At 37.6% G+C, this 27,357-nt stretch overlaps 2 protein-coding genes across 2 annotated transcripts in view; one reads left to right on the top strand and one right to left on the bottom strand.

Annotated features, from left to right (window-relative positions):
* DOCK2 (dedicator of cytokinesis 2) overlaps positions 1–27,357 on the bottom strand; it is a 247,022-nt gene that overhangs the window by 83,989 nt on the left and 135,676 nt on the right. The gene's annotated exons all lie outside the window — the stretch shown is intronic.
* Positions 13,478–25,421, top strand: INSYN2B (inhibitory synaptic factor family member 2B). The gene is made up of 3 exons (XM_053465380.1): positions 13,478–15,055; positions 17,183–17,257; positions 24,820–25,421. Exons 1-3 carry the CDS (start codon positions 13,740–13,742, stop codon positions 25,004–25,006), a joined length of 1,578 nt encoding a protein of 525 aa, XP_053321355.1. The 5' UTR covers positions 13,478–13,739; the 3' UTR covers positions 25,007–25,421.

Raw genomic sequence — 27,357 nt, 5'->3', positions numbered from 1 at the left:
AAGAATTATTCTGTATCGAGTCAGGTGAAGGCACCAACCTCTTCCCCCACCCCAGAACAACAGAGATAGAACTGTGCCTCTTTCATTAAAGAGGCAGCAATATGAGTAGTTCATAAAGTAACAGTTATAACTGAAGCAAGCCTGCTGGATTTTGAAGGAAATAAGAAAAAAACACTGAAAATGTCTTTACTGAAAAACCAAAACAGACATATAAAGTAAATTAGTTGATTTTAGGCATAGATCATGGTAATTAGGGTTTTTTCTTTCAGCAGGGCAATCAAAGGTTCTCTATCTGAGTTTAGCAGATTGCCAACTTTCCATTATATTTTTTGTTTCTGTAGGTATTTTCATAATAATACAAAAAAAACTAAAACTTTTCTGAGCTTCTCATTCTAATAAAGTTGGCAACAAATATATAAACATAATATAAATGAGAGGTTATTAACTTTATTAGAATGAGAAGCGCAGACAGTTTTTGTTTTTTGTATACGTTGTACAACCAATACACTGTATTTGCTGCATGCTCACACTGTTTGGTAGGCCTCATTTTACACATTTGTATTATTTGAGCCTGGGACTAGCTTAGCGCACCGACATTTTTCTTTTCTCTGCATTCTTATAATAATATTAAGGGCTACATACTCTACCATTTTGTTATTTCTTTTCATTGTCTGCAAATTATTATTAAACATAATTAACATTAACAGTTTTGACTAAAGATACATGGGGACGCCTGCTAGATATCAGGATGCTTCCCTATGTGCTACAGTAATAGACCAGAGCTTGGCAAGAAGATGTTAAGGCAGTTTCATGCAGCGGCTCGTAAAAATTGGAACGATAAGCAGCTTTATTCACAATCTGCTTGCCCATTTTAAAGAGTGCCGTTAGGAATATCTTTGAAATGTAAAACTTTATGAATAGCCCTATCACAGCTTTATTACTTTTTTAAAAATATATATTTTTCCATGATGCATATGTACTTAAAAGTTATAATGGTATCTTCAAGATGCTAACGTTGTGATTGGTCTAAAATTATTAGATTATCCTAGTTATATTGTCACCATAACAGCTTCATAAACATATATAATAAAGTGTAATTTAAATTGGATGAATATATAAAACAATTACATGGTGGTTGCTTTAAAAAATCACTTTTATTACCAATAATAAAAATACAACTTGCTTCTAGTTGCCATTCATAGACTAATATCTTGCTAAAATACACCACAATTCAGCCCTTGTAAAATCTTCCTTTATTCAATCCATATTTGAAACAAAAGGTAATATATATTTATATATTATTACATTAAATAAGCCATTTTTTATGTTATATCTAGCACCACTTTAAAGCTAAATTAAACCTGCAATTGTGAACATCCATTACTGTTAATGTCCTTGAAATACAGTGACCATGTTAACTCCTTAACCATAAATGATAACCACAACCAGAAGAAAATTTAGGGTACTAGCAAAGGCTTTCATGGCTCATCTTGGAAGATTCTCAGAGCTCTACATGACTGCCCTTTTCAAGGACAGCAAGCTGCTTTCACAACCTACAGTAAAAGAGCCATGTCCAGATTTAAGCATTAGGTCTGAAATGAACTCTCACTGCCATAAGACCCCATTTTGTAAGGATTAACCATAAAAAGGTAAAATATATTGAGGTGGATTCAATGTCATGGATATATCTATAACACATCATTGAATAGATGCCTTCCTATAGACTGCAATGGGGGCAAACATATAAAAAGAGAGATCTGATTAACTGAGCTAAAATATACAACTTTCTTCTGTTGGAGTATTGGTACTTAATGCATTATCATTTAATGGTAGGTTTATCCAATCCAATATCTCAACACTTACTAATATCATATGACTGCAGTAGAATTCTCTACCCCCCCCCCTAATTTGAGTTAACTATTACACCACTGAAGATTGTTAACTACTTTTGTATTTAAAGAATGGAAACGGGAAAATAAATTTACATTAGAAAAAATATTATTATAAATTACATAATATGAAAAAGTACACAAGCGATTATACTGCAGACCGCTGTGGACACACAACACTTCTTTTAGATCTTTAGAACTGCTATAACTACTAAAACTTTAAATAGTTAACAGTGATGAGGATATTGGGGATCTTAGTATTCCGTTTTGATAATATGACCTTGTTGCATGGATACTTCCTGCATTGTCAGTCTTTCTCCAAAATTGATTCTGTATACCAATAGCTTGCAGCGTCTTCATTTATACAGCATAAAGATAGTGTGAGAAGTATTTGGACTGGAAAGGCTTTCACATGTTTGATGAGAAGCGTGATTACTCTTCATAACACGTTTAGTGTTTGCTGCTGTTATAAGAAGCAAGAAAATCAACTCAGCATCATGGAAGCTGCTAATAGCTTTCCATTGCATGAAGCAATAAAGTTAGGAGCAAATTGCAGCAACAACTGTGACAGTTGTAGAGATGTTTGAGGGCCTATGTTAATTTGCTATCGGCAGTGAAAAGTCTAAATCGGTCATTGAGTTTCTATGTGGTGACGCGGAGTAGCAGTACATCACCTGAAGTCTCTGGGCAAAACCCAGACAGTTCCCAGGTATGGAAACTGTTTTGGAGATATTTAGTATATCCAAACTTGCCTAATCAGTAAGTCCTAATCAGCCCTGCCCAATGTTAGCAGAATTAGATTTAGATTTCAGGTAGCCTTAGCCTGTAGGAACCCAATCCCCACCCTATAAAAAATATTTGTAAAAAAAAGTATAAAGTGGCTTTGTAGACTGGGCTTTGGTTGAACATTGGTAGAAGATAAATATAAAGATCAGGACTAGCATTATCTAAGAATGATTCTAGTCTGAGGTCCTCATAGCTGTCCACATTGACTTTGTATCCTTATACCTATCCTCACAGTTTTGACACTGTATGAGGTACCTCAATATACTATGGATCACTATAATTTGTAAATAAATATGCTTTTGCTGAGAGCACATCAAAATAAAATACACACTCACTGGCCACTGTATTATGTATACCTGTTTAATTGCTTCTTAACACAAATGGCTAATCAGCCAATCACATGGCAGCAACTCATGCATTTAGGCATGTAGACTCTGGCAAGACATCATCACCCCTTCCACTTTTGGTTGGCATCCCCCCAAGGTTCAGTCCTTGGCCCTCAGCTGTTCTGTCTTTATACTTCATCTCTTGGCAAGCTAATCAAATCATTTGGCCTCCAGTATCATCCATATGCAGATGATACCCAAATCTACCTGTCTTCTCCGGATCTCTCTCCATCTCTCATGTCCCGTATTACCAATTGCTTGTCTGCTATTTCTTCATGGATGTCACAACACTCCCTGAAACATAATCTTTCTAAAACTGAACTCATTATCTTTCCCCCTTTCATCTCCACTCCACCACCTGCATTTTCTATCACCATTAACAACGCGACTATCTCTCCTACTAACCAGGCCCGATGCCTTGGGGTCATCCTTGACTCAAACCTCTCCTTCATCCCTCACATTCATTCCCTTGCCAGATTCTTTTGCTTTCACCTAAAAAACATCTCTCGCATCTGCCCATTCCTCACCCAAGAACCCACAAAAACTCTGGTTCATTCACTTATCATTTCCCGTCTTGACTACTGCAACACGATTCTGGTTGGCATTCCACTATCTCCTCTGCAGTCTGTCCTAAATGCTGCTGCTAGGCTTATTTTCCTTGCACGCCGCTCCTCTTCTGCTTCCCCACTCTGAAATCCTCCATTGGCTCCCTATTACCTTTAGAATTCAATTTAAAATCCTGGTACTAACATATAAGGCCCCTTATACATTTCTGCCCTCATAAGCAAATACTCTCCTACTCAATCCTTACGTTCTTCCAATGGGCTAAGGCTCTCCTCCTCACTTGTCACCTCTTCATTTTCCCATCTACAAGATTTCACTCGGGCCGCCCCATATCTCTGGAATCTACTTCCACCGAACCTTAAGCATTCACCCTCCCAACATTCAAGAAACATCTAAAAACTCACATCTTCAGAGAAGCATACCATCTTGGCTGCTAGAACTTCCTTATCACTGATACAACCACCACATTACCTCTCACCCTTTCTCTGTGCCTTATGTTTGTCACCCCATTCCCTTAAGATTGTAAGCTTGCTAGCAGGGCTCTCTCCACCTAATGTATCGGTTTGTCTTAGTCTGTCAATTCTCATCTTGTCATACCCTTTGAATATATGTATTGTATTAAGGGCTGCGTAAATTGTTGGCGCTGTATAAATAAAAGATAATAATAATAATAATAACTTGCTGAAGCACCAGTATCAGAATGGGGAAGAAAAGGAATTTAAGTGACTTTGAACATGGCATGGTTGTTCGTCTGAGTAATTCAGAAACTGCTGATCTACTGAGATTTTCATGCACAACCATCTCTAGGGTTTACAGAGAATAATCTGAAAAAGAGAAAATATCCAGTGAGCAGCAGTTGTGTGGACGAAAATGCCTTCGTCAGAGGAGAATGGGCAGACTGGTTCAAGATGACAGAAAGGCAACAGTAACTCAAACATCTTGTTACAACCAAGGTATGCTAAATACCATCTCTGAATGCACAACACATTGAACCTTGAAGCAGATCCTGTCAGCTAAGAACAGGAAACTGAGGCTACAAGTCACACATGCTCACCAAAATTGGACAATGGAAGATTGAAAGAACATTGCCTGCTCTGATGAGTCTAGATGGTCAGATTTTGGCGTAGAAAACATGAAAGCATAGATCCATCCTGTCTTGTATCAACTGTTCAGGCTGGTGGTGTAATGGTGTGGGGGACATTTTTTGGGCACACTTTGGGCCAATTGAGCATCGTTTCAACCCAACAGCCTACATGGAACGGGAGATTTGCATCATGGATCTGCAGCCAACATATCTGCAGCAACTACATGATGCCTTCATGTCCATATGGACCAAAGTCTCTGAGGAATGTTTCCAGCACTTGTAGAATGCATGTCATGAAGAATGAAGGAAGTTCTGAAGGCAAAAGGGGGTCCAACACGGTTCTAGCAAGATGTATGTAATAAAGTGGCCAATGAGTGTATGAGAAAATATACGCAGAATCAGAAACATTTTAAAGTTGCCTACATTTTAGAGGCGTTTAGCTAAATACTGATTTACTTGTTCTTTTCATGCAAGCATGCCAGAAACCGATTTATTTACCAATGTTTAAGAGCACTTGATACTTTGAACTGTTTATAGTTAAAGCTGGTTCTGGGTTTCTGGCTCCCTATCTTCTCTACTTCTGTGCTATCTTTTTCATCTCTCCACATCCCTCTTCTTAACAACCTTTTCTCCTTCACCGTATGCCATATCTCCGCTATTACCTCCTCCCCCCACAGTCCTTCAGTCTCATCTAAGTTTCAGGATAGCCATCTGCCTATCCTATGCATTTTTAATTCCCGTACCTTGTTATGCTCTACCGCTTCTGCTGGGAGTCTATCCCATGTATCTATTGCAGAACCAGTAAAGTAAAGAAAGAGAAAAGAAAAAAGGCATCAGCAGCATCACTTATAAAATACAAAGCTACTGACAAAAAATACAAAAGGCCAATTAGAATGACTAAAGCAAATAATGAGAAACGGCAAGAAAAAACTCATTTCTTTATACATTAATAGCAAAAAACTAAGCAGGGAAGGTGTTGGCCCATTAACATCTGAAATTGGTTACCAAAGATCACGAGAAGGCAGAAGTATTACATATTTTTTTTTTTTACCTCTGTGTACATCACTGAGGAACCAATACTTGTAGGTTTCCAAATTAATGCTACAAAAAGCTTGCACAAAATAGGTAAATCACCAGGGCCTTAGGGAACTAAGGTATAGCCAGACCATTGCTCTTGATCTTCAAGAAATTGTCTGGTATTGTTGCCAGAGGCCAGGCAATTCCTTAAAATTAGCTGAATACATCATGGCCCTTAAAGCCTCAATCGGTAAGAGATGGAGGTAGGGGAGCAGGTCCACATGCCGGACAGGTCCACAAGGAAATAGCTCTAATCAGAGAATCAGACAGGGCTAGCCTGAAGCCCTTCACATCTGAATGGGGTGGAAGGGGGAAATAGCCATGGGTGGGAAGTGGGATTGCTCCCAAGACCTAGAGATTCCGGGCCATTACTTGGAGACTCAGAGTTCCCAGGTTGTCTCTACTATTCCTGGTGTGTTAGTGACTGGCACTGCTTAGAAGCTGTACAGTAATAATGTTTTAACGATAAACTAATGATTTAGTAGTTTCCGTAACATTCTATGAGAGGCATTATGTTGCTGGAAATAAGATGTAGAGGGTATTATACCGCCAGCATAAATATCACATCTCCTTGGAGACGCTGTAAGAATTCCCATGACAAAAAGTTAATTGCTTGCAGTGACACACACACTAGGTATTCTTCCAATTTAATTTCTTCAAGCAATGGTTCAATATGCCAGGCCCATCATTTAAAATATGCGTTTCAGGATCTAGGCAACTTTATTATTTAAAACATTTGATGCTAAAATTGTGCAGTGTGGTTTATTGGAAATGCACCATTACAAATTAAATAACCTGAGAAAATTAAAAGGGAGAATACTGACATTTTTGAACACTGATTTCAACATTTTAAAGATGGATATTACAGTCTTAACATATCTAAAATTCCATTAGAATTTGTGTGTGGCAGCTTTAAATGGTCTTACCATCTATCTGCAAATGTGTAAATGCTTAAGTTAGACGTGAAACTGTTAATATGCATTAAACAAGGTGACCAGGGTCAGACTGGACATAATAAGGCAGCCTGGTACTTAAAGGCCAACAGCTACCTGATGACATCAGACCCAGCCATGCACTACATTTTTATGTTCACGTAAAGTGTAGCTGAGTATATCCAGCTGCTGCCCGCATGCTGCAGCATCAAATTCTGTGGCTCAGTCAGTCAGAGGCCCACTGGGCATTTACCTGATGTGCCATATGGCTAGTCCAAGTTTGAAAGTGATGACACAGATACAGATTAGCATACACAATTTAGCAGAATTGATGGTAGAATCATGAGGTGAAATCTGTCAACAATTTCTTAAATTATTTTATTTAATTTTTATGTATCCTATTGGGTTAATTCACTAAACCATGTGTTTACAGCCAAGTTGTAGTATACATTAGAAAGGGGTCAAATCATGTGATGCAAAAAGGCCAGGATGATATAACTGAATTGTCTTTCTCACTTAAATGCTGCTTGGGTTGTACAAAGATTGGGATTGTGTGAGACTTTGTGCCAAACTATTTCAATTGCCAGAAATAAATCTATCACATTTCAATAGCTATCCTTCAAAGGATGGCAGTGGGAAAATGTGGGATATTGGGCCACATTTATTAATCAACCTTACTAGCCCACAAGCCTTGTTAATTAAGCAAATTGTGGGCCCCTTACCTTAAGTCAAATTAATTACTGTGTCCCTTACCCTAAGTAAATTTATTACTGTGGCCTATTAGCATACCTTCAAACTCTCCAGGTTCTGCCCATAGAGTCGGGTAGAAGCACTGCGTTTCCGGGTTGCGCAAGTGGACTTTTGCCCCATTCCACGCTCATTTGTCCCTTAAACAGTGGTGTGTCCCACAACATCAGTGGAAACGCCTGCTAGCTCAATGAGACCGCCCCAGATGTCAGCTGGACTTCTTGCCCATATCCAGCAAGCAGAGGCTCCAGATGGCCGGAGCAATAAAGTTTCTAGGTACGCCTATTAGCCTGTAAACCCACCAGTGTGAAAAGTTTTGTCTTTGCATAGAAAGTATAGGCCGTAGTGCATGAACCAGCATACATTTTTAGTGACGTCTGCCTGTCCTGTTTAAATTAAACATCAACTAAATAGGACTAAATAGGACCTGTCTAGCAAAGTTAAGTAGACGAAAAGGTCTCAAAAAGTAGCAGATGATGTCATGATCCAAAGAACAGGTGAGAAACAAAGTCGTTAATATCTATCAGTCTAGAAAGGCCTTTCTAAGGCTTTGGGATGCCAGCAAACCTGGGGTTAGAGCCATTATCTCTACAAATGGCCAGCCTACCTCCAAGAGTGCATCAACTACTCAATTGTGATGCTCGGTCTCGACCTCCAAAAGACACTTAACTCTAGATAAACCCTCCAATGTGACTGAAATTTTATTGTATATATGTATTTTAATCTTTAGCACCTGTTCATAAGCATGCCCCTTAACACATACAACACTATGCATTTTTCTGTCAGGTTGCCAAAGAGCATTCAGTTGATTATTTGTCACTTTTTTTAAGTTTAAGAATATGCTCCTAGCTAATGTGAGAATTTTCATAAACACTTTTTTTCTGAAGCTACAATGTTCTAAAAGCAGAGAACTGGATGGTATAAGAATGTGATGTGATTATTTGCTTAAAAATGCATTTAAAATCTCTTAGTGGCTGGATATAGTAGTTTTTAGTTGAGGTGTCAAAATGAATTATGTTTTAGGCACATAACAAAATGATGACTTAGTCTGCACCCTGTCATTTTGGTATATACCATATTATGATATGAATGCATTATGACTAATACACATCACTAATATTTCTTTTCAGAACTTTAGAAATGAATTTCTCCGAATTAATAATACTCCCGCCCAATACAAAGTGATAAGTAAAAGGCTTGTCCTACTCATTTCAGATGACTCAGCTCTTTGATGGCAAAACAGTGGAGATAGATTACTGTGTCAACCTTAATATGAATTGAATATTTTAACAAATCACAAACTGCAAAATATATTGACATACCTGAAAAAAATAATATTCAAATTGGGGGGTTGTCTTATAATCGAGCAAATACACTATTAAATGCCTTTAGATTATGTGGGGCAGTTAAAAGTATATACCAAACAATGGAAACTCTTAAGTAGCAAACATCATGCTTTTACCTCTTGGCATACCATGCAATAAAGCATATGAAATTACATTTTCAAAGTAATTATATTTTCCTCTTCACACTGTTTTAAACAACTCATCATCTACATTACCATTTTTGCCCCAGGAGTTTTATGCACAAACATATACAATTGAAAACATTCTTACCGAACACTGTCTCTCATCTGGGACAAAGATATTAAATGTGCATAGGTAAGTAATAAAATAAGCTATTTGGACAGTTTCTAATATGTAGTAGTGTTATTTTGTTTTCAAAATTGCTTGGGGGGGGGGTTCATTTTAAATTAGAAGAACGTTTCCCAAACAATTACACTTAAAATTCTTAACTGAAAAAAATTCAAGGGATTTTACGCTACAAACACTACAGCAAGCCATACACATTTGAAAAAACTAAAGCAACAGAATGTGAAAGACTGCTATGCTGTCTAGGACAAAGTAGACCTGTAAAAAAAACATTTCCAAGAAGAATACAGTCTTTCTTGAGGAATTTTTCAAATTGTACTTTAGAAAAGGCTAACTGCAAATATAGTAATTTGTAGCTTGGGCTAAACAGAGTAAAGGAAACATTTTTTTAAGTGGCATCATTTTGGCATCTTATACATCCATCTAAGAAACCATTAACATTTATATGACTAATGATGTGCCAGGGGCATCAAGCAACAATTTTAATTAACGACCAGTGACGTGCCTGGTATGTCATGGCACTAAATGAGTTTAGAAAGTGACCAAACTTAAAGAATGTTGCTGTATGCAGATATTGACATGGTAGGCCGTTGCCCCTAAAACAGCCTTCCTGTGCCACCACTGCCCCTTTAGCAGGCTGCCTGTGCCACCACTGCCCCTGATGAAACCTGCCTGTGCCAACTCTGCCCCTGAAACAACTTGTCTGTGCTTCCTCTGCCCCTGAAGTAGCCTGCTTGTGCCAACTCTGCCCCTGAAGCAGCCTGCCTGTGCCAACTCTGCCCCAGAAACAGCCGGCCTGTGCCCCCCCTCTTCCCCCCCTAAAAAGCCTGCCTGTCCCATTAGTGTCCCTAAAGACTCACTCATTCATTCATTCACTCTCCCATTTACTCTTCCACACCCCCTTACCCCCTCTTGCAGATTTTACTGGCCCAGGATTGAGCATCACTAGGGTTGCGCAGACATCTATGTGGCCCCATGGCCGCCTAACACGGCCCACAGTAAGCTGCAGGCCTGCATTAGGCAGCTGTCAGACAATCGGACCTCCCCCTTTAGGTACGCTACTTCCCCATTACAAATTTAGCCCACAAATAACCCGACAAGCCTATTCATTAATGGTATCACTGTACTCAGTAGATGTTGCTGAACACATATTGGGATGTTTGTCAGTGACAGCAGAGGCTGTTAATTCATATAAAGCACAATGTGTGTGGAAAAAACCCACAAAATTACCACCACAAACTTTGATCAAGGCTTGTAGTAGAATTAGTGCATGGAAAGAGATTAAATAACACCATTTGAAATACCATAGTGTGTCTAGTTTTCAACAAAAATATATTGTTTGGGTAAATTGAATTGACCAGGTTCAAAGATGTCCCAAATAGGACATGAGGGCAGGATGACCAGATGTCCAAATTTTATTTTAGCCCACGAACAACCTGACAAACCTATGCATGGGTGGTATCACTGCACTCAGTAGATGTTGTTGAACACATATGGGGGTGTTGTTTGTCAGTGACATAAAGCAAGAGCTGTAAATTCATACCAAAACTTAAATGTGTGTGGAGGAAAAAAATTACTGCCGCAAACTTTGACTGGTGGTAGAATTAGTGCATATATGCTGTGCATACATGTATACTTTATACCTGACAATAATGTAACAAAAAAAGACATTAAAAATGTGTGTCACTGACTGGTTTAAACATTACTTGTTTAACCAGATGGGAAATGAAGCAGAACAAATAAACTGCTACGTTTATTTCCATGAGGTATTAATCTGACAAGTCTGGAGTAACATCACAAAAGCAGCATATGTTTTTTATTTAGTGAAAAAAATCACTTGTTGTAATATACACTTTGTAAAACAGATTGTTGCTAGTCTGTAAAAATTTGCAATTATGTTTAGGTTTTCTTTGTAGACTCATGAATAAATTCTCCTGTAATTATACATAACAAAATGTAGATATTTTTCCTATTTGTTTTTTTACGTGATATGAATATTGTTTGTTACTAGTGTTGTTAATAATAATTACGTATGAAATATCAGAATGCCATTGATGTTCCAATTAACACAATTGTCCATGTCTTTACATATACTGTATTATAGTATGAAAGGTCTATGTTGAATTACTAAACTGTAAATAAATATGAAATATAAAATATGGTATTTAAGAAATGCAATGTGAATGTTCTGCTTTGTATTAGATTATTTGCTTGTGATGATGCATGCGAATGGAACAAAAGTGGTGGGTCCAACAACCCTTTATAAAATGTAACATATGCAAGGAATACTAAAGCACTTTACATTTTTCAGAAGACAAACTATATATTGAAGGTGACTGTCTCTGAATTGTAGCAGCTTGTTCATGTCATATATAGGAAATATTGTTCTTTTTTTTTTACAGCAATATCGACATAGTTGAACAAATCTTCATTAATATTTTAGGTAAAAATGGACTTCATATTATGATTTTATACAAAATGAAGTTAATTTGCTATATTACTGACAATGTTTTGAAAACTGTGCTTCCTACAGCGAAACAGGGATTATTGCTGTGGAAGTCATTGTCTCCAGGAGTTATATCTGCAGCTCCTAAGATTGCGTATTTCCACAAAAGATTAACTAAATTACAACAGTAATAATCCTTTATGCTGCTGTAAGAAAAACATTTTGGCATCGCTATGTACCCAGGATGAAATCTGTAGTTGAAGTTAGTACCTTTTATTGGGCCAACATAGAAAAAGATGAAAAATTACATAAGCTTTCAGGACTTCCAAAAAGGTGTTTTTGTTATCTGTGAAGTTTCAGTATCTGCTGACATCACATCCCATGGGAAAAATTGATGTTTATAGTGTTTACATACAGCAATAAACCATGTGGAAGTAATGAGAAATGAGTGCGTTGAAGGAGAGACTACGGTGAGCAACTGAAATGTAGAAAGTAGCAGCAAAGACAAACACACAGAAACAGGGAATGCGAGACAGCAATAAAGGCAATGACAGATAATAACTTAGAGTTCACTGATAGAACCACAGTTTGGGGGTTTTTATTTCTCACTAAAAATTCTATAAAACGAGATTTATACCTTGTTTTTTGTAGCTGCCTGACTGACAGCTAACAAGCGTAGACATTGTTAGTGTGCATCTCAGGCAATTAACTGAGACTGATGCCGAACAGGCAGTATTCCTATAGCGGGGCACACTCATAAACAGCAAAGGGGATACAGTTAAGATGCCATCTACCTACCTAGGTTGAAAGTGCTTCCTAGTTGCCCTGAGAAATGTGCATGTCATTTTTGAAGCAAAACAGCTTTCTAATTTTTTTGAGCACCGTAAAAAATAGCTTTGGTATCTTTTATAGAAGCCTAAGTTACAGTGACACTTTTAAATCAGGTTCTAAAGTCTATATGAGGAAAAAAAAACACTGATGTTTAGATAATGCATTAATTAATAATAATTTAGATGCTAAGCACATAAAATGATAATTTCCACATGTTTCAAATGATTATTCGAATAATATCTTTTTAATTACCTATTCATCTTTTTTTTAGCTGGTGCAAAATATATAGGGAGGGTGATTGCATGAGTTTTATATACATTTTGTATACTGTTCAAAACCTTGGGGTCACTTCGCTGTTTTCATCAAAATCAAGGAAATGTCTAGCTGTGTTTTCTAGGGTTTTCTAACGATCAATTAGCCTTTTAAAATTAAACTTGGATTAGCTAACACAACATGCACTTGGAACACAGGAGTGATGGGAATGATAAATGGCATCTGTATGCCTAAAATCTGCCTTTCTAGCTACAATAGTTATTTAGAACATTAACAAACATCTACACTCACTGTTTCTCATCCATTTGATATTTTAATTTGATATTTTAATGTACAAATGTTTGCTTTTCTTTCAAATATAAGGACATTTCTAAGTAACCTCAAACTTGTTTGATGATGTGTGTATATATGTGTATATATATATATATATATATATATATATATATATATATATATATATATATATATATATAGCTATTTAATGAATTCTGATATTTTTTTGTTTCAGAAAATACTTTCCTGAAGATTACCTCTCTTTCTCTGAAGATTACTTTTGGAACAATCCGCTTAGATGAAATATATTAGTTTCATAGGTAAAAGGAATGTCACATATGGCCCATTTTAGGGGAACCAAAGGAATTCACACATAATTCAGTACCTATTCATTTTACATTTTAAGACTTAATAGCAATTATTAGAAAAAAAATAGGATCAAATGCAGAGAAATGTAACTGTAAGCAGTTCAAGAAGTATCAGCAGTTGTCTGTAACAATACTTACAGATGAAACTAGCAAGATAAACAGCGTACAACAACACTACAAAGATTTGTCTGGGAACTGTAGCAAAAACAAGAATACAAAAGTGTCATCAGATCTCTACTATAATTGGACATACATATTGATGAAAATACCAAGATAACCGTTGATTTTATGAGAAAAACAAAAAGTTTACAAGGATTTGTCTGGAAATATCGAAGAAAATTAACACAAAAATGGATCCTCCCATGAAGCATTTTACCAGCATTGTTCAGTTATTGCTCAATTTCCAAACACTTTTAATATGACCTGCTAAAATGGGTCGGAACGAGACAAACTTTCTTGCTAACATTTCTTGTGATTCAATGGAAACACAGACAATGAAAGTGAGACCTGGGCTGCTCAAAAGAAAAAATTTAGATCCTTCAGAGCCCCTGAAGCATTCTAACCATCCAAAAAAAACCAAATCTCAGCAAGTCCGCTTTAAGGAGGACAGTACCAATATAAATGTACAAGAATATGCAGAGTTGGAATTAAGGCCAGACGATGACACATTACTAATAAATGGAAACACGGAAAAATGTCACAATAGATCAATGTTTATGTTATCATGCCCTAAATCACAAAGGGAACTTCAAAATATTGCTGTTCAGACTTCTCCTTGTCTCAGAAAACACTTATCCATTTTAAAGGCAAAAAAAGTAACAGAAAATCCTTTAAATGAAATTTCCCCAGAGTCAAGCAGATCAAAACAGCTTAATGGGGACTTTTCTCGTGAAGAAATAGTAACACAGTTATCAGGGCTTAGGATTGCAGAGCAATTGGATGTATTTAAAAGATCAAGGAGTCGCTGTCCCTTTAAACAGATGTCTAAAGCACAAAGCAATGGACCTATACGTGAATGCTCAGGAATAGAAATCACTGAAACTTATGGAAGGGCAACCGTGTCAAACAAGGTACCTGACAATCCTGCTACGTCTACTTTAGAGGGGTTCGAAGATGAGACATCTAACTTAGAAACGGATCATACCATACAAGTTTCTTTAGAAAGGCATGGAAAATGTAACTTCACAGAACCAACAGATTATCTCTTATGTTCCAGCAAACACGGGGAACCAAAAACTCAAGAACTTAACTTAAAGCAAACTAAAGTAGAGAACATATCACCATTAAAAGATAATCTTGAGGGTAACCAGGTTCTAACTTTAACGCATTCTTTAAACAGTAGTTTATCATACTGCTTTCACTCAGAAAACCAGCAGGCAGAAAAATCCAAAAAAGTTTTGGAAGGAACATTCCCATCAAAAGGTAACCAGATAGCAACCATGTATGAAAATGCTGGAAACTCACAAAGAAATGCAATTTCTGAAAAAGGATTAGAAAAGAACACAACACAGTCAGAACCGCAAATCAACAGCAACGCAGAAGATCTCCCTTGCTCTCTACAGAATGAAACACTTGAAAGCAATGAAAGTAAAGAGGGGAATCCAGGTCATCAAGCACATGGAGGATTTTGTTCCTTACAAAGTAAACTGCAATCCATAGAGGAATCCTTACAGTCAAACCAAGAGAAGATTAAGATCCTTTTGAATGTAATTCAAGACCTGGAAAAGGCCAGAGCACTCAGTGAAGGGTATGGTAGATTTTGTTTCTTACAGAAAATTTGAACAAAAATAGAAACTACACATATCGCACATTAAATACAAACATATCGGATAAAATATTAAGTCCAAACAATAATGCAGTTTATTTGATATCACCATATAGAAATGCTAAGGTCATTTCCTTATTTCCAACATGGGAAAACTAATGCAATCCTTGGAAAATTTGGTGCAAACACCATGTTAATTCTACCAAATGATCTACAGTACACATTACTTCATCTTTTTCTAATTGTATCTCTATAAAGTATAGTAGCCACTTCAGTCCTGTAAGATTTCAGTAAACATTTCTGTTCGCAAACATCCCCTGATTATAGTCATAATACATATTTTACGTTAAAGAGTGCTCCATACATTCTTTATCATAATAGATCAAGTACCAGAGCCCATGAAAGCTTTAACAGAGGATTAACAGTTGGTTTCATACAGATACCCACAGGGGCCTACCTAGAGTATATGGGCCCCCCCCCCCCCCCCGAAAAAATAATGTTGGCAAGGCTATTTATTTTACACATTTTTAACTGAATGTCAATGGGAAAAAATAGAAATCTGGAAAATTATTAATGGAATTATTAATTTAAATAAATAACATTTACTGAACAGATATTCCCACCACTATATACTGAGCCAGATATTGACGTTTTTTAGGCCTCTGCCCCTAAAACAGCCTGCCTGCCACTTCTACCCCCTCCTACTCAGCGTGTGCCAGCTCTGCCCCCCTGATCAGCCTGACTGTGCTACCTCTGCCCTCCTAATCAGCCTACCTGTGCCATTTCTGCCCCTAAACACTAACCTACTCACTACTTACTAACTTTATCCACTAACATTGATTCACCCACTCACCTATTCACTCTCCCGCACCCCTTACACCCCCCCTGCACTGGGGGGCTTGCAGACGTCCATGCGGCCCGATACCTGCCTAATGCGGGCCCGCAGCTTACTGCTGTGGCGTCTGCGCACTCTATGAGGAAACTCTATTCCACAGCGGTAAGCAGCGGGCCCATTATGGGGCCGTCAGGCCACCGGGCACCCCCGTGATGAGTGGCACCCGGGGCGGACCGACCCCCTCGCCCCCTTTAGGTAGGCTACTGGATACACACTCTATACACACCAAGAACAAACAGTAGATATTTCCTCAAGATATACTATGCTCACACCCCATACACTCACTATTGATCCCATACACATTGAAGGCTCTCTTCCCTACATCCTGTATTTTCCCATATTCCTGATCTACCACACACTTTAGATTCAGTGTTTTTAGTCCTTTAATCATCCTTAACCAATGTCTCTGGAAGAAAAAAAATTATTTTATATATTTTTTTTAACTGTGTACTGCCTTGATTCTTGATCTGTTCAATGATTCATGTATTAAAGAGACAGCTACTTAAGTTCAGTTTTGTATACTGAACAAGAAACTGATAAAAGCCCATATTATAGAGTACGGTAAATCCAGCAAAAAATGACAAAAAAATGAATGCCATTTCCAGTGCACGTTAAGAATATTGGCCAAAGACATGCAAATCCACTGTTAGGTCCCTCATTTGAATATATGTCTTCTACCTGATACATTGCTTTAAGCCAGAGAGTTGTTAGATCTCTCTGGGAATTTTGTACCATTTGAATTCAGAGCAGGATTAGTTGCTCCTACTAACACTGCTATATTTTATTTTGCACATTAATGTGAATGTAAATAGCAGGGAATGTGTTTTTAATTGAAATTACGTAAATCAAATGTGCCATTCCTATTCTAAACAGCCTACTCAGTAATTGGCGCAAACAGGCCATAAAGTAACATAAGTATAGTATTGGTAAAGCCTAGCCCCCTAGCCATGCCTCTAAGCACAACTCTGAAACCAAAGTGTGCTTCTTTGGGGTATTTTAACTGTTAGGAGGCACGTCGCTGCTAGAAAAGCTAATAGTTTATGAAACTAAAATCAGAACAAGAATGTAATTCTAATCCCTTGTATACTTCTGCAAAGTTTCTTGGTGAGGTATAAATAAAAGATAATAATAAATAAGTAGTAGCTATGAACACAAATTCTGAATGTGTATTATTGGACTACTTAACTAAAGTAATGACTTTGTTTAACAAATAGGCGAAACTTCTATCGAACTGGACAAGATTTAAACAACTGTAGCACTTGCCGGAGCACAGCATGTATCATTTACAGGTAGTTTATCATTCTTTTAAAATGTATTTATCTTACTGCTTCTAGATTATGAGCTGATTTGAGCAGGGACCTACTTACACGTCTCGTTTCTGTAAATTGTTATGTACTACTTGTTACGTCCTGTTCACCCATTGTACGGCGCTGCGGAATTTGATGATGCTATATATAACAATAATTAATAACATTAATAATGAGACCTCAGATCTTTTTCTATGAACCTTGATTATAGGAGAGGTTGAACTTGAAATATTCGTAACTTTTAGGTAAAGGTTTTAGGTAAAGGTGGTGGCACCTTCTGTTTAACCCCTTGTATAATAAGGTTTGGAACTGTGTCTCTGCATTTTTTTTCCGGGTTAGGTGATAACACCATATACCAGGGATGTCCAACCTGCGGGCCTCCAGCTGCTGAAGGACTACATCTCCCATACTCCTCAGCCAACCTTTTAGTTGAAAGAGCATTATGGGAGATGTAACCCTGCAGCAGCAGGAGGGCCGCAGGTTGGACACCCCTGCCATAAACACTTTACTTAAGGGAAACACACACACACTTTCAGGACAAGTTAAACTACAGCAAATCCAAATAATTAATGAAAACTAAATACATTTCTGACATGTCCCTGCACCCCCCCAAACAGATAGACTAGCAAAGGGGCAAACAAAACTGCTTAATTGTTGCATCGTCATATCCTTGCCCTGACTGCACAGCAACAATACAAAATGGGGACCCACTTGGTCCATAGGCACCCTCTCCTGCAACAAGGGCATTTCGGAAGCACAGACTTAAGTTCTGATGTATGATCACGGATGGTAGAGGGAGTTTCTTATTTCCTGTCATGTGGCAGAACCAGCCAAAAAGAACCTCCTTTAGTAGTTGTGGTCAGTAAGTGAAGGGATTACATAGCTTCCTACTTGCTAAGGAAAAGGAAAGTCTCAAGAGTTACTGTGTCAGGATCTCCCAGCCTGCATTCACAGGAGCAGAGATAGTCTATGAGCTGTGATCTACTAGTATGAAAGCCAGTGTGTATACATGTGTACGTATTTATGTGGCTGTTTATTTAGTGGCTACACTTGAGATCTTCACACAGTAATGCCGACCTGTGCCTTTTTTCTTACAGGCAGAGTCATACTACTTCCACTGTTCCATTCACATGATAGGGAGTAGGGTCCTGACTCTGCCATAACTGATGCCCATAATGGAGTATGTGTCTGCAAACAGCCTTGCTATAGGAGAGGGGCCCAATGCACCAAGCAGGTCCCTATCTAAGAACCCACATTACCCAGAACAAACATGTACTACAAGTATTCTACACATACAAATAAATAAACTACATTGCAGCAATTAGGGGGCCATTGCCATATTTAGTGCAAAGAAAACTAAACAGTAGTATAACCATATAAAGTCTATGTATACTATCAGAGTATACTATACTCTATATATCCTACTTTTTTAAAAAATAGAATGGAGGAAACACATCAAACAGAGTATGCAGACTTATTTGCAATCAGGACACAACTATGCATCTGCTTTCACAGCTTATTTATCATGTGTAGGCCTCTAGTGTGATTTTGAATGGTTCTCATGCATCCCAACATAGTGGCTAAACTCAAATATCGTGAAAACTTCTAAAAACTGTATAGTATCTATATTTCAGAAAAACAGTAAGAAATAGATAAAACATTTTGTCTCATGGTTGATTCAGAGAGCACAGCAGATGTGACAGTTCTTGAGTGTAAAAAAACGTACGTGATCAACATAACCTCTATAGCTACTTCTGCTCAAGGCAACCAGTTTAGGAGAGATGTATCACATATATTCACTTGTTGCTTGGCATATACCATGGTTTATTGCAAAATGCATTGTGAATATGCCGGTGCTGTTCACATTCTATGATGGTCCCAGTAGCACAAATCACCTAATTAAAGCTCATAATTAAAGCCATATGATTTCTAAAGGGATTCTTTATGCTGTCAGATTCTGACAAATAACAGACAATGATGTTCAGTTTGACAATAATGTTGAATTCTACACATAGTTTCCATTGGATTTTCATTTACTGTTGTGGGCAATGTATTTTTCATGGTACTATTTTTTGGATGTAAATAAAAATACAGTAATTATTCTAAAGTTCAGATAAATCACTTAAACATATTGTTCCTAATATTAAATATTTCACAGATACCAAAGCATAAAAATAATTTATTCTAGATTTCTAGACAAAAGGGCTTACAATAATACAAACGGTCTAATTAGCATTTTGCCAGAGGCGCTCGGAATAGTTCAATCTTTTTTTAAGGAATGACCTTTCAATTTAATTACAATTTTGTCTGCTTGTTTCTATGCAGACAAATTAGCATTTTGCCATATTAGTGACATTGTATCTCTTTTCATTCCATAATTGCATAATATGATTTGCGTTTCTTTCTTTTTGTGTTATGTCTACTTAACTAAAAAGTAACATTCTGGAAAAATAATAAGAATCTGAGATAATTATAGCTCTTTGGTTTATTGTAAAATTGCTTTATATGACCATATATTACACATTCTACATTGTACAGACCCTATTGTTCCAGCAGCTGTTTTGCAGACAAAAAAACTCTTGAATTGAACTGTTAATATCTTCCACAGTTATTTTTATATCATTAATGTTTGGTAAGATAATACAAAATAATTATTCTGTGTTGTTATGTCAAACACATAAAAAATAAGCATTGTTTTCTACTAAGGACCTTCCTTAAATTCAGGTTTATGGTACAGAGCAGGACAGTGTTCTACAGCCCTAATGTTAGGATAATGTGTATAGAAACAGCAGAACACATATATATAAAAATCAATGATGTAAATAAAGTACATTATTTCTCCCATACACATAACAGTAAATAGAAGGGAAACTTCCATCAAAACTATTGTTTCCAGAATACCATTGACAGCTAAATGCCTTTTTTTTTTACCAACTAGATTGCAACCATGGTGATGTGAAACTATACCAAGTATCTAATATTGCCCCAAACAGACCTAGTATACACTAAAACCCCATCCCCGCCAAAGCCCTAACCCTGTAATTACAATTACAAAATGTGGTCCCCCTGTAATATCTAAAATGCATGCATGTTCTGTCCTGCAGTCAGCAGCGTACCTAGAGTATTTGGCACCTGGGGCAGATCCTGTATGTGGCACCCCACACACACTTTAAAACTGCATAGCTTCTATCGTTATATACTGGCGCAGACATTGACGTTGGTACAGGATAACTGCTATCGTTATATACTGGTGCAGACATTGACGGTGGTACAGGATAACTGTTATGATTATAAACTGAGGCAGACATTGATGGGGGTACAGCATAACACCTATCACTATATACTGAGGCAAACATTGATGGTGGTACAGCGTAACTATCACTATACATTGAGCCAGACATTGACAATAATGCAGCATAACCCCTATCACTATCTGCTACACCAAACATTGATGTGGTGTAGGCCTACCACTTCAGTGTCTGGTTTAGTATATAGTAGGGAAATGAAAAATTTTGGAACGAAACGGAAACCCCCCCACACACACAACACACTTTTATTAAAAGTAACACACCAGAATTGGACAAAAAAAAGAACAATATTTATATATATATATATATATATCTATATATATATATATATATATATATATATATATATATATATAGATATATATATATATATGATTGTTAACAGCAATCACACTCCTATCATGCCCAGGCATACCCAGATTCTAGTATGTACTGGCTTAGCATGATAGGAGTGTGACTGCTAACAGCAATGCCCAGGTTCTAGCATGTAATGATTGCTTGGGCATGATAGCACTGTGATTGCTGTTAGCAATTTATATATATATATATATTAATATTGTTATTTAATTTTTCTGTCCAATTTTGGTGTGTTACTTACTTTTAATAAGTGTGGTTAACACACCAAAATTGGACAAAACAAATGAATTATATATATATATATATAATGTGTGTGTGTGTGATTGCTAACAAAAATCACACTCCCATCATGCCCAGGCAACTAGTATATGCTGGAACCTGGGCATGATAGTAGTGTGATTACAGCCTCCCTATGCCATGCTACCCCCCCACACACTTACACATCCATGCTATCATTCACAAACATTCATATTCACTCATTCATATACATTTACTCATATTCATGTAATGTCTGGCATATTATATTGTGATGGGAGTTATAATGTACTTCAGATCATAACTCCCATAATTATATAATGAACAACACATTGACAATGGTACAGGCTACAGCATAACACCCTTCACTCTCACACATTTACTAATCCCAATTTACTAACTCACATTTCTAATCCACTCTCACTGAATGTTTTCCTACCTTTCCTTTGTCACTGTCAATTTTCCCTCTACAGCTCCTTTTCCTCCTCCTCCTCCTCTTCGTTCTTCCTCTTCCAGGCTCCTCTTATTAAGTCTCCTTCCGGTGCAGTGAGCCCGGAAGGCGGTGAGCGCGGATAGGTGGTAAAGCGCGGCTTTAGTGTTGTGCGCCGGGATATGACAGCAAATCCCAACGCAGAGCATCAGTTGCTACACGCATTTGCAAGGCAGCAGGATCGGAGGTCTCAATTAATAGACCTCCCGCTCCCTTGATTGACTTTAAGCCGGTTAGAGGGAGATCCTTGATCTCCCCAAACGAGCCTGCTCCTGTAGCTGCGGACATTACTGCCGGCGTGGTAGCACCCCTGTCAAATCTGCCGGATGGTTCAGTATGTTCTGACATATGTAATCAAACATTACCACAGAACAATGCCTTTTGTGTTGTTCACAGAAATACCGCTTCCAGACCTTAATACATGGTTGGCCAATTTTTCATGTATGAAAATGCCACAGTATCTCTTTCAACTTTCATGATTTAGTCTATTTTATCATGGCACACTAACACATAATATATTGTTCTCGTTTTTTCATTGTTTTTGCAAGTATTAAAAAAAGGAAGGAAAATGCTTATCTTAATTATTAAAATGTGTCAACGTGTTCTCTGCAGCATTTAATACTCTAGACCAAGTTTGCAACATCAGTGTTCAGATGTGATTGAGTTCTGCTACTGCTTCAAGGTAATTTGAACCTTATGCAGTAACGCACCTAAAGGGGGCGGTCCGCCCGGATGCCACTCACCATGGGGTGCCATGACGGACGCCTAATGCGGGCCGGCAGATCACTGCTGTGGTGCCTGCGCACTGTGTGAGGAAACTTTTTCCCCACCCAGGGGAGCAAGAACCTGGGCGGGGAAAGTGAGCTGCAGGCCTGCGTTAGGCGGCTGTCGGGCCGCATAGACATCTGCACAGCCCCAGTGATGATTGGCCAGCCTCCGGACCAACAAAATCTGCAAGAGAGGTAAGGGGGTGTGAGAGAGTGAATGTTTAGGGGCAGAAATGGGACAGGCAGGCTGTTTAGAGGGGCAGAGGTGGCACAGGCATGTTGCTTCAGGGGCAAAGGTGGCACAGGCAGGTTACTTCAGGGGTGACAGAAATGGGACAGGCAGGCTGTTTAGAGGGGCAGAGGTGGCACAGGCAGGTTGCTTCAGTGGCAGAGGTGGCACAGGCAGGTTGCTTCAGTGGCAGAGGTGGCACAAACAGGCTTCTGCAGGGGCAGAGGTGGCACTGGCAGGCTGTTTCAGGGGCAGAATTTGTACAACCAGGCTGTTTTGGGGGCAGATGTGGCACAACCAGGCTCTTTTAGGGGCAGAGGTGACACAACCAGCTGTTTTAGGGGCAGAGGTGCAACAGGGGCAGCTGCGGCATGGAGACACTGATTTAGGGGCAGCTGCGGCACAGACAGGTTGTTTTAGGGGCAGCGGTGGAACCGGGAGGCTATTTTAGGGGCATCGGTGGCACAGACAGGCTGTTTTAAGGGCAGCGGTGACACAGGCAGGCTGTTTTAGGGGCAGCGGTGGCACAGGCAAGCTGTTTTAGGGGCAAAGGCTCAGTATATAGTAATGGGAGTTATGCTGTACCATATCTGTTCAGTAAATGTTATTTATTTAAACTTAATTTATTTATAAGTTAATTTATTTTTTCAGATTTCTAGTTTTTTTCCAGTTGACATACAGTTTACAAATTTGTGAAATAAATATTCTTGCCAACATTAATACATTTTGTGGGGGGGGGGGTGCCACATACAGGATCCGACCGGGGTCCCAAATACACTAGGTATGCCCCTGTCCTTATGTGGCTAAAAAGGTCTGACCACAGATTCAATGGCAGATTTTGCTTACATGCAACATTGTCATTTTAGGTATTGGTTAACTGGAAACAATATCTCTGACCACTGCAACACACTCCATTTCTCAGACTGCCATAATGAATTGCGCAATGGACCCCGGGGGCTTGTACCAGGCTACTGCTGCTTCCTTCGACCTGCCAACATAGACCTGGGCTAATTTAATTATTTCCAGTATAGCTCTTTTGTAAATGCTTGATCACATTATGTATTTAATATAAGTTTAATTAGGTTGTGTCTGCTTATCTTGATATTTGTATGACTTTTAATTTTAACCAACTATTTCTGATTAAAATGCAATAAGTAATTCTCTCATGATGCACTAGCGAAGGCAAAGCAGTTGATATTGTCTTTAAGTTAACATATGGCACTCTGGATTCTAGATTGCTTATGCTTGTCTTTATATATTTATATATATATATAAACACTGTTTCATGCGCTGATGTATCTGGCAGCCTCTTCTATAAGCTTGTGAGCAGGGCTCTTTCCACCTAATGTATTGGTTTGTCTTAGTCTGTCAATTCTAGTCTTGTCATACCCCTTGAATATATGTATTGTATTGTTGGCGCTATATGAATAAAAGATAATTATAATAATAATAATTACAATGTAAGATTTACATTTTCTATGCAGTAAAGGTAAATTCCAGTTAACTTAAATTATGAATTACTTTATAGTGAAAACATGATCTGTACTTTGAACCATAATAAGTATATACTGTTAAAAATAAATTCTGGTACAAAGAAGACTAAAGCAGTGCAACAAAGAGCTTAGACAGCACTCCCCTATAATCCTTTTGCTGATTCTATAATCTTGTTTATGCACAACTGTGGTCTGGAGTCTTAAATGAGTTCTGCGTTGTCAGATAAATAAAATAAATATATGTTTTACAGCAGTGTTGCAAAGCTTAAAAGAATAAAACACATATATTAGTATGCTGGCAGGGAAGCAAAACGATATATAAATCCCCCCAAAATATAGATTATTAAGGGTGATAATAAAGTGCAAACTCTTTTTTTTAGAAATTCTATTTCAGGAAATACATTTTATTCTACTAAAGGATTAAAAGTGTGTAGTGGAGTGCCACTAATATGACAGCTTTTCAGATACCCTGCTTTAGTCACAAGCTAAAACATTTTTACATATGACTGCTTTGAAACCTGGTCTTTTAAAAGCGAGTTCTTTACCCATGTCAAATAAGTTATACCTGCTTGAAGACATATTCATTGCAACAGCAATCTAATGGATTGGGTACTGATTTAATTAATCTTTCCATTTATTTCCTAGTGTAGAATATGACTTCAGACAACAGGAAGGCAGATTTCATCAAGTTCTCAAAATGCTTGATAGAGGAGAACAATGCCCTGTTAGGGCTCCGATACAGAAACCGGATTTGGACAATGCGACTCACGAAAAACAAGACATAAGAAAAAAATCAAAGAAATTGAAAAAAAAATGTTTCTGGTGGATTTAAGTTTAGCATAATGCTTATGTGATTTATTTTATTTATTTGTATGCATTTAACATGGTAACAGTGCTGCTGATGGGTTTTGCTTGGGAAATAACTTGCAAACAAGTCTTACCCCACATAACCTCAAAATCCAAAATGTGTTGCCTAGTGCAGACCTACAAATTGAACATAATTTTTATATAAGCTGTACATACTTTTATGTGAAGGCAGGTTTATTATTAAAATGTATTCTGAATCCATGATTTTATTAGATAGTTATCTAATAAAACATGGTAACATCACACATTTTAGAATGAAATATATTTCATGCCATCAAGTATAAATATACACCATATGACCAAATGTCTGTGGACACAAGACCATAATACTTATATGAGCTTGTTGGACGTCCTATTCCAACACCATGTGCATTAATAGGAAGCTGAGCTCTGACACTGACGTTTGATGAGAAGGCTTGGCTTGGAATCAGTGTTCCAATTCATCTCAAGGGTGTTCAGTGGGGTTAAGGTCAGGGCTCTGTAAAGGGCACTCCAGTTCCTCCACACTAAACTCCTAAAACCATTTATTTATGGGCCATGCTTTGTGCACAGGGGCAAAGTGAGGCTGGAACAGGTAAGGGCTTTCCCCTCAGGTGTGAGGGGAACACAAGAGGGAGTGCGAGAGAGTGCTACAAAGGTAGTGTACTTATTAGGGGTATGAGGGTCTGGAGTGTATGGAATTAATATGCCCGAGGTTGTGAAGATTAAATATATGATTTAAAGGAGGTAATGATGGTGGATTGGTGTTTGAAAAAGTTGAGGTTAAAATGTCATATAATAGAACAAAACGTGTTTTTTTTATAATGCAAATCTATAATGAACCCCTGTTTTTCTCATGAGGTTACTTTGCTGAATTATTTATAACATTTCCTTGATTCAAAATCTGGCTTCCGTATTTATGTGTAAGTTTTTTCAACTATATATATAACTATACGCTAATAAAACATAATTTGAATGAAACGTTTGAAGTTTCTTGACTCCACAAATATTTTTGTATACATAAACAATTGTGGTCCTATATATATTTTTAACAGAAAAAAGGAAGACACAATAAAACTTGCTTCTCATCCATCTGGAATATCTGTGCAACAAAAAGAAGAGGTACAAATCATTTACGTTCCTGTTTAAAGAGATACTCCAGCCATCATATCTATTTTAAAGCATTTGATAGCTTGTGGCCCATTTTTTTTCCATGGTGTCCGCTGGATCGCATTAAATGTATGTTCCCTTTCTCCCACCGTCTAGCTATTTTCCATGTTGAAAGGTGATTTAGATATTCATAAGACTACAGTAAACATATTGAATAAAGCAGGACTGTTTTTAAATATGTAAAACAACCTTCTGAGAACAATGCAGATATAGTATGGGTTTTTTTTTCTGAAATGCAAATTCTTAAAACTGTTACACAGATAGAACGAAGGACTACTCTAGTGTAACTTGGATGTTCTTGCTTCAGCACTGCAGATATTTGTTGTTAAAATTATAAGACTCTCTAAGGAATGTTAATGGATCCTCTGTCAGGGATGTCTTTACTTTCCAAATGCCCTTAACTTAGTTGAAGTTTACCTTTATTGGGCCAACAAAGAAAAAAAGTTACCATCAAGCAACATGGAAGATATATTGTATGGCATAGTTTGCTAAAATAAATCTGACAGGTACTAAAAGCAAGATTTTTACAGTCAATTAGTACAATCTAGGTATGATCTGCTAGCTGGAAATACAATAAAAGTTCCTTCCACAAGAAAACTGTATTAGGCTAGGTTTCCACTTGGGTTTTTGTCCTGCGTTTTTTTCTTGATGAAAAACGCGAGGAAAAACGCCAAGAAAACTGCCACTGCATTTACTTGCGTTTTGGCGTTTTTTCTGGCGTTTTAGCCTTTCTGTGGAAATTGCTTTTTTTGACCTTAGGCAGTTTTTCCAGCCTTTACAAGTTAGAAGTTTCACCCAGCTAAAAGGGATTAGGATAAATGGCAAGTATCTGCCCTCTCCTGATGTAATTTACTTGGTAGACCCTTTTGTCTCTTTTCTGTGGCGTTTTTATGGGCGTTTTTAGCAAAAAAAAACAAGTGGAAACCTAGCCTTAGCCAGTTTCTAGTTATGTGTTCATATAAATAATGTTAATGTTAAGTTTTTGGTGGCACCCTAAAATCATACTTGATGCACAATGCCATTTTAATTTAATAGTATTTAAAAGATTATTTCCTCTCAACTTAAACAAGGAAAGGTAATAGTTCAGATCAGTATTTACCTTTGGGACCGCCCTAGGCTAGACCTAGGACAGCACCCCCATCCCCTTTACCACCTTGGCCAGCATCT

This window comes from Spea bombifrons, chromosome 4 (assembly GCF_027358695.1).
Source record: "Spea bombifrons isolate aSpeBom1 chromosome 4, aSpeBom1.2.pri, whole genome shotgun sequence".
NCBI lineage: Eukaryota > Metazoa > Chordata > Amphibia > Anura > Pelobatidae > Spea > Spea bombifrons.
The sequence above is the reverse complement of the archived record's forward strand: the minus strand, read 5'-3'. Positions and strand labels throughout refer to the sequence as shown.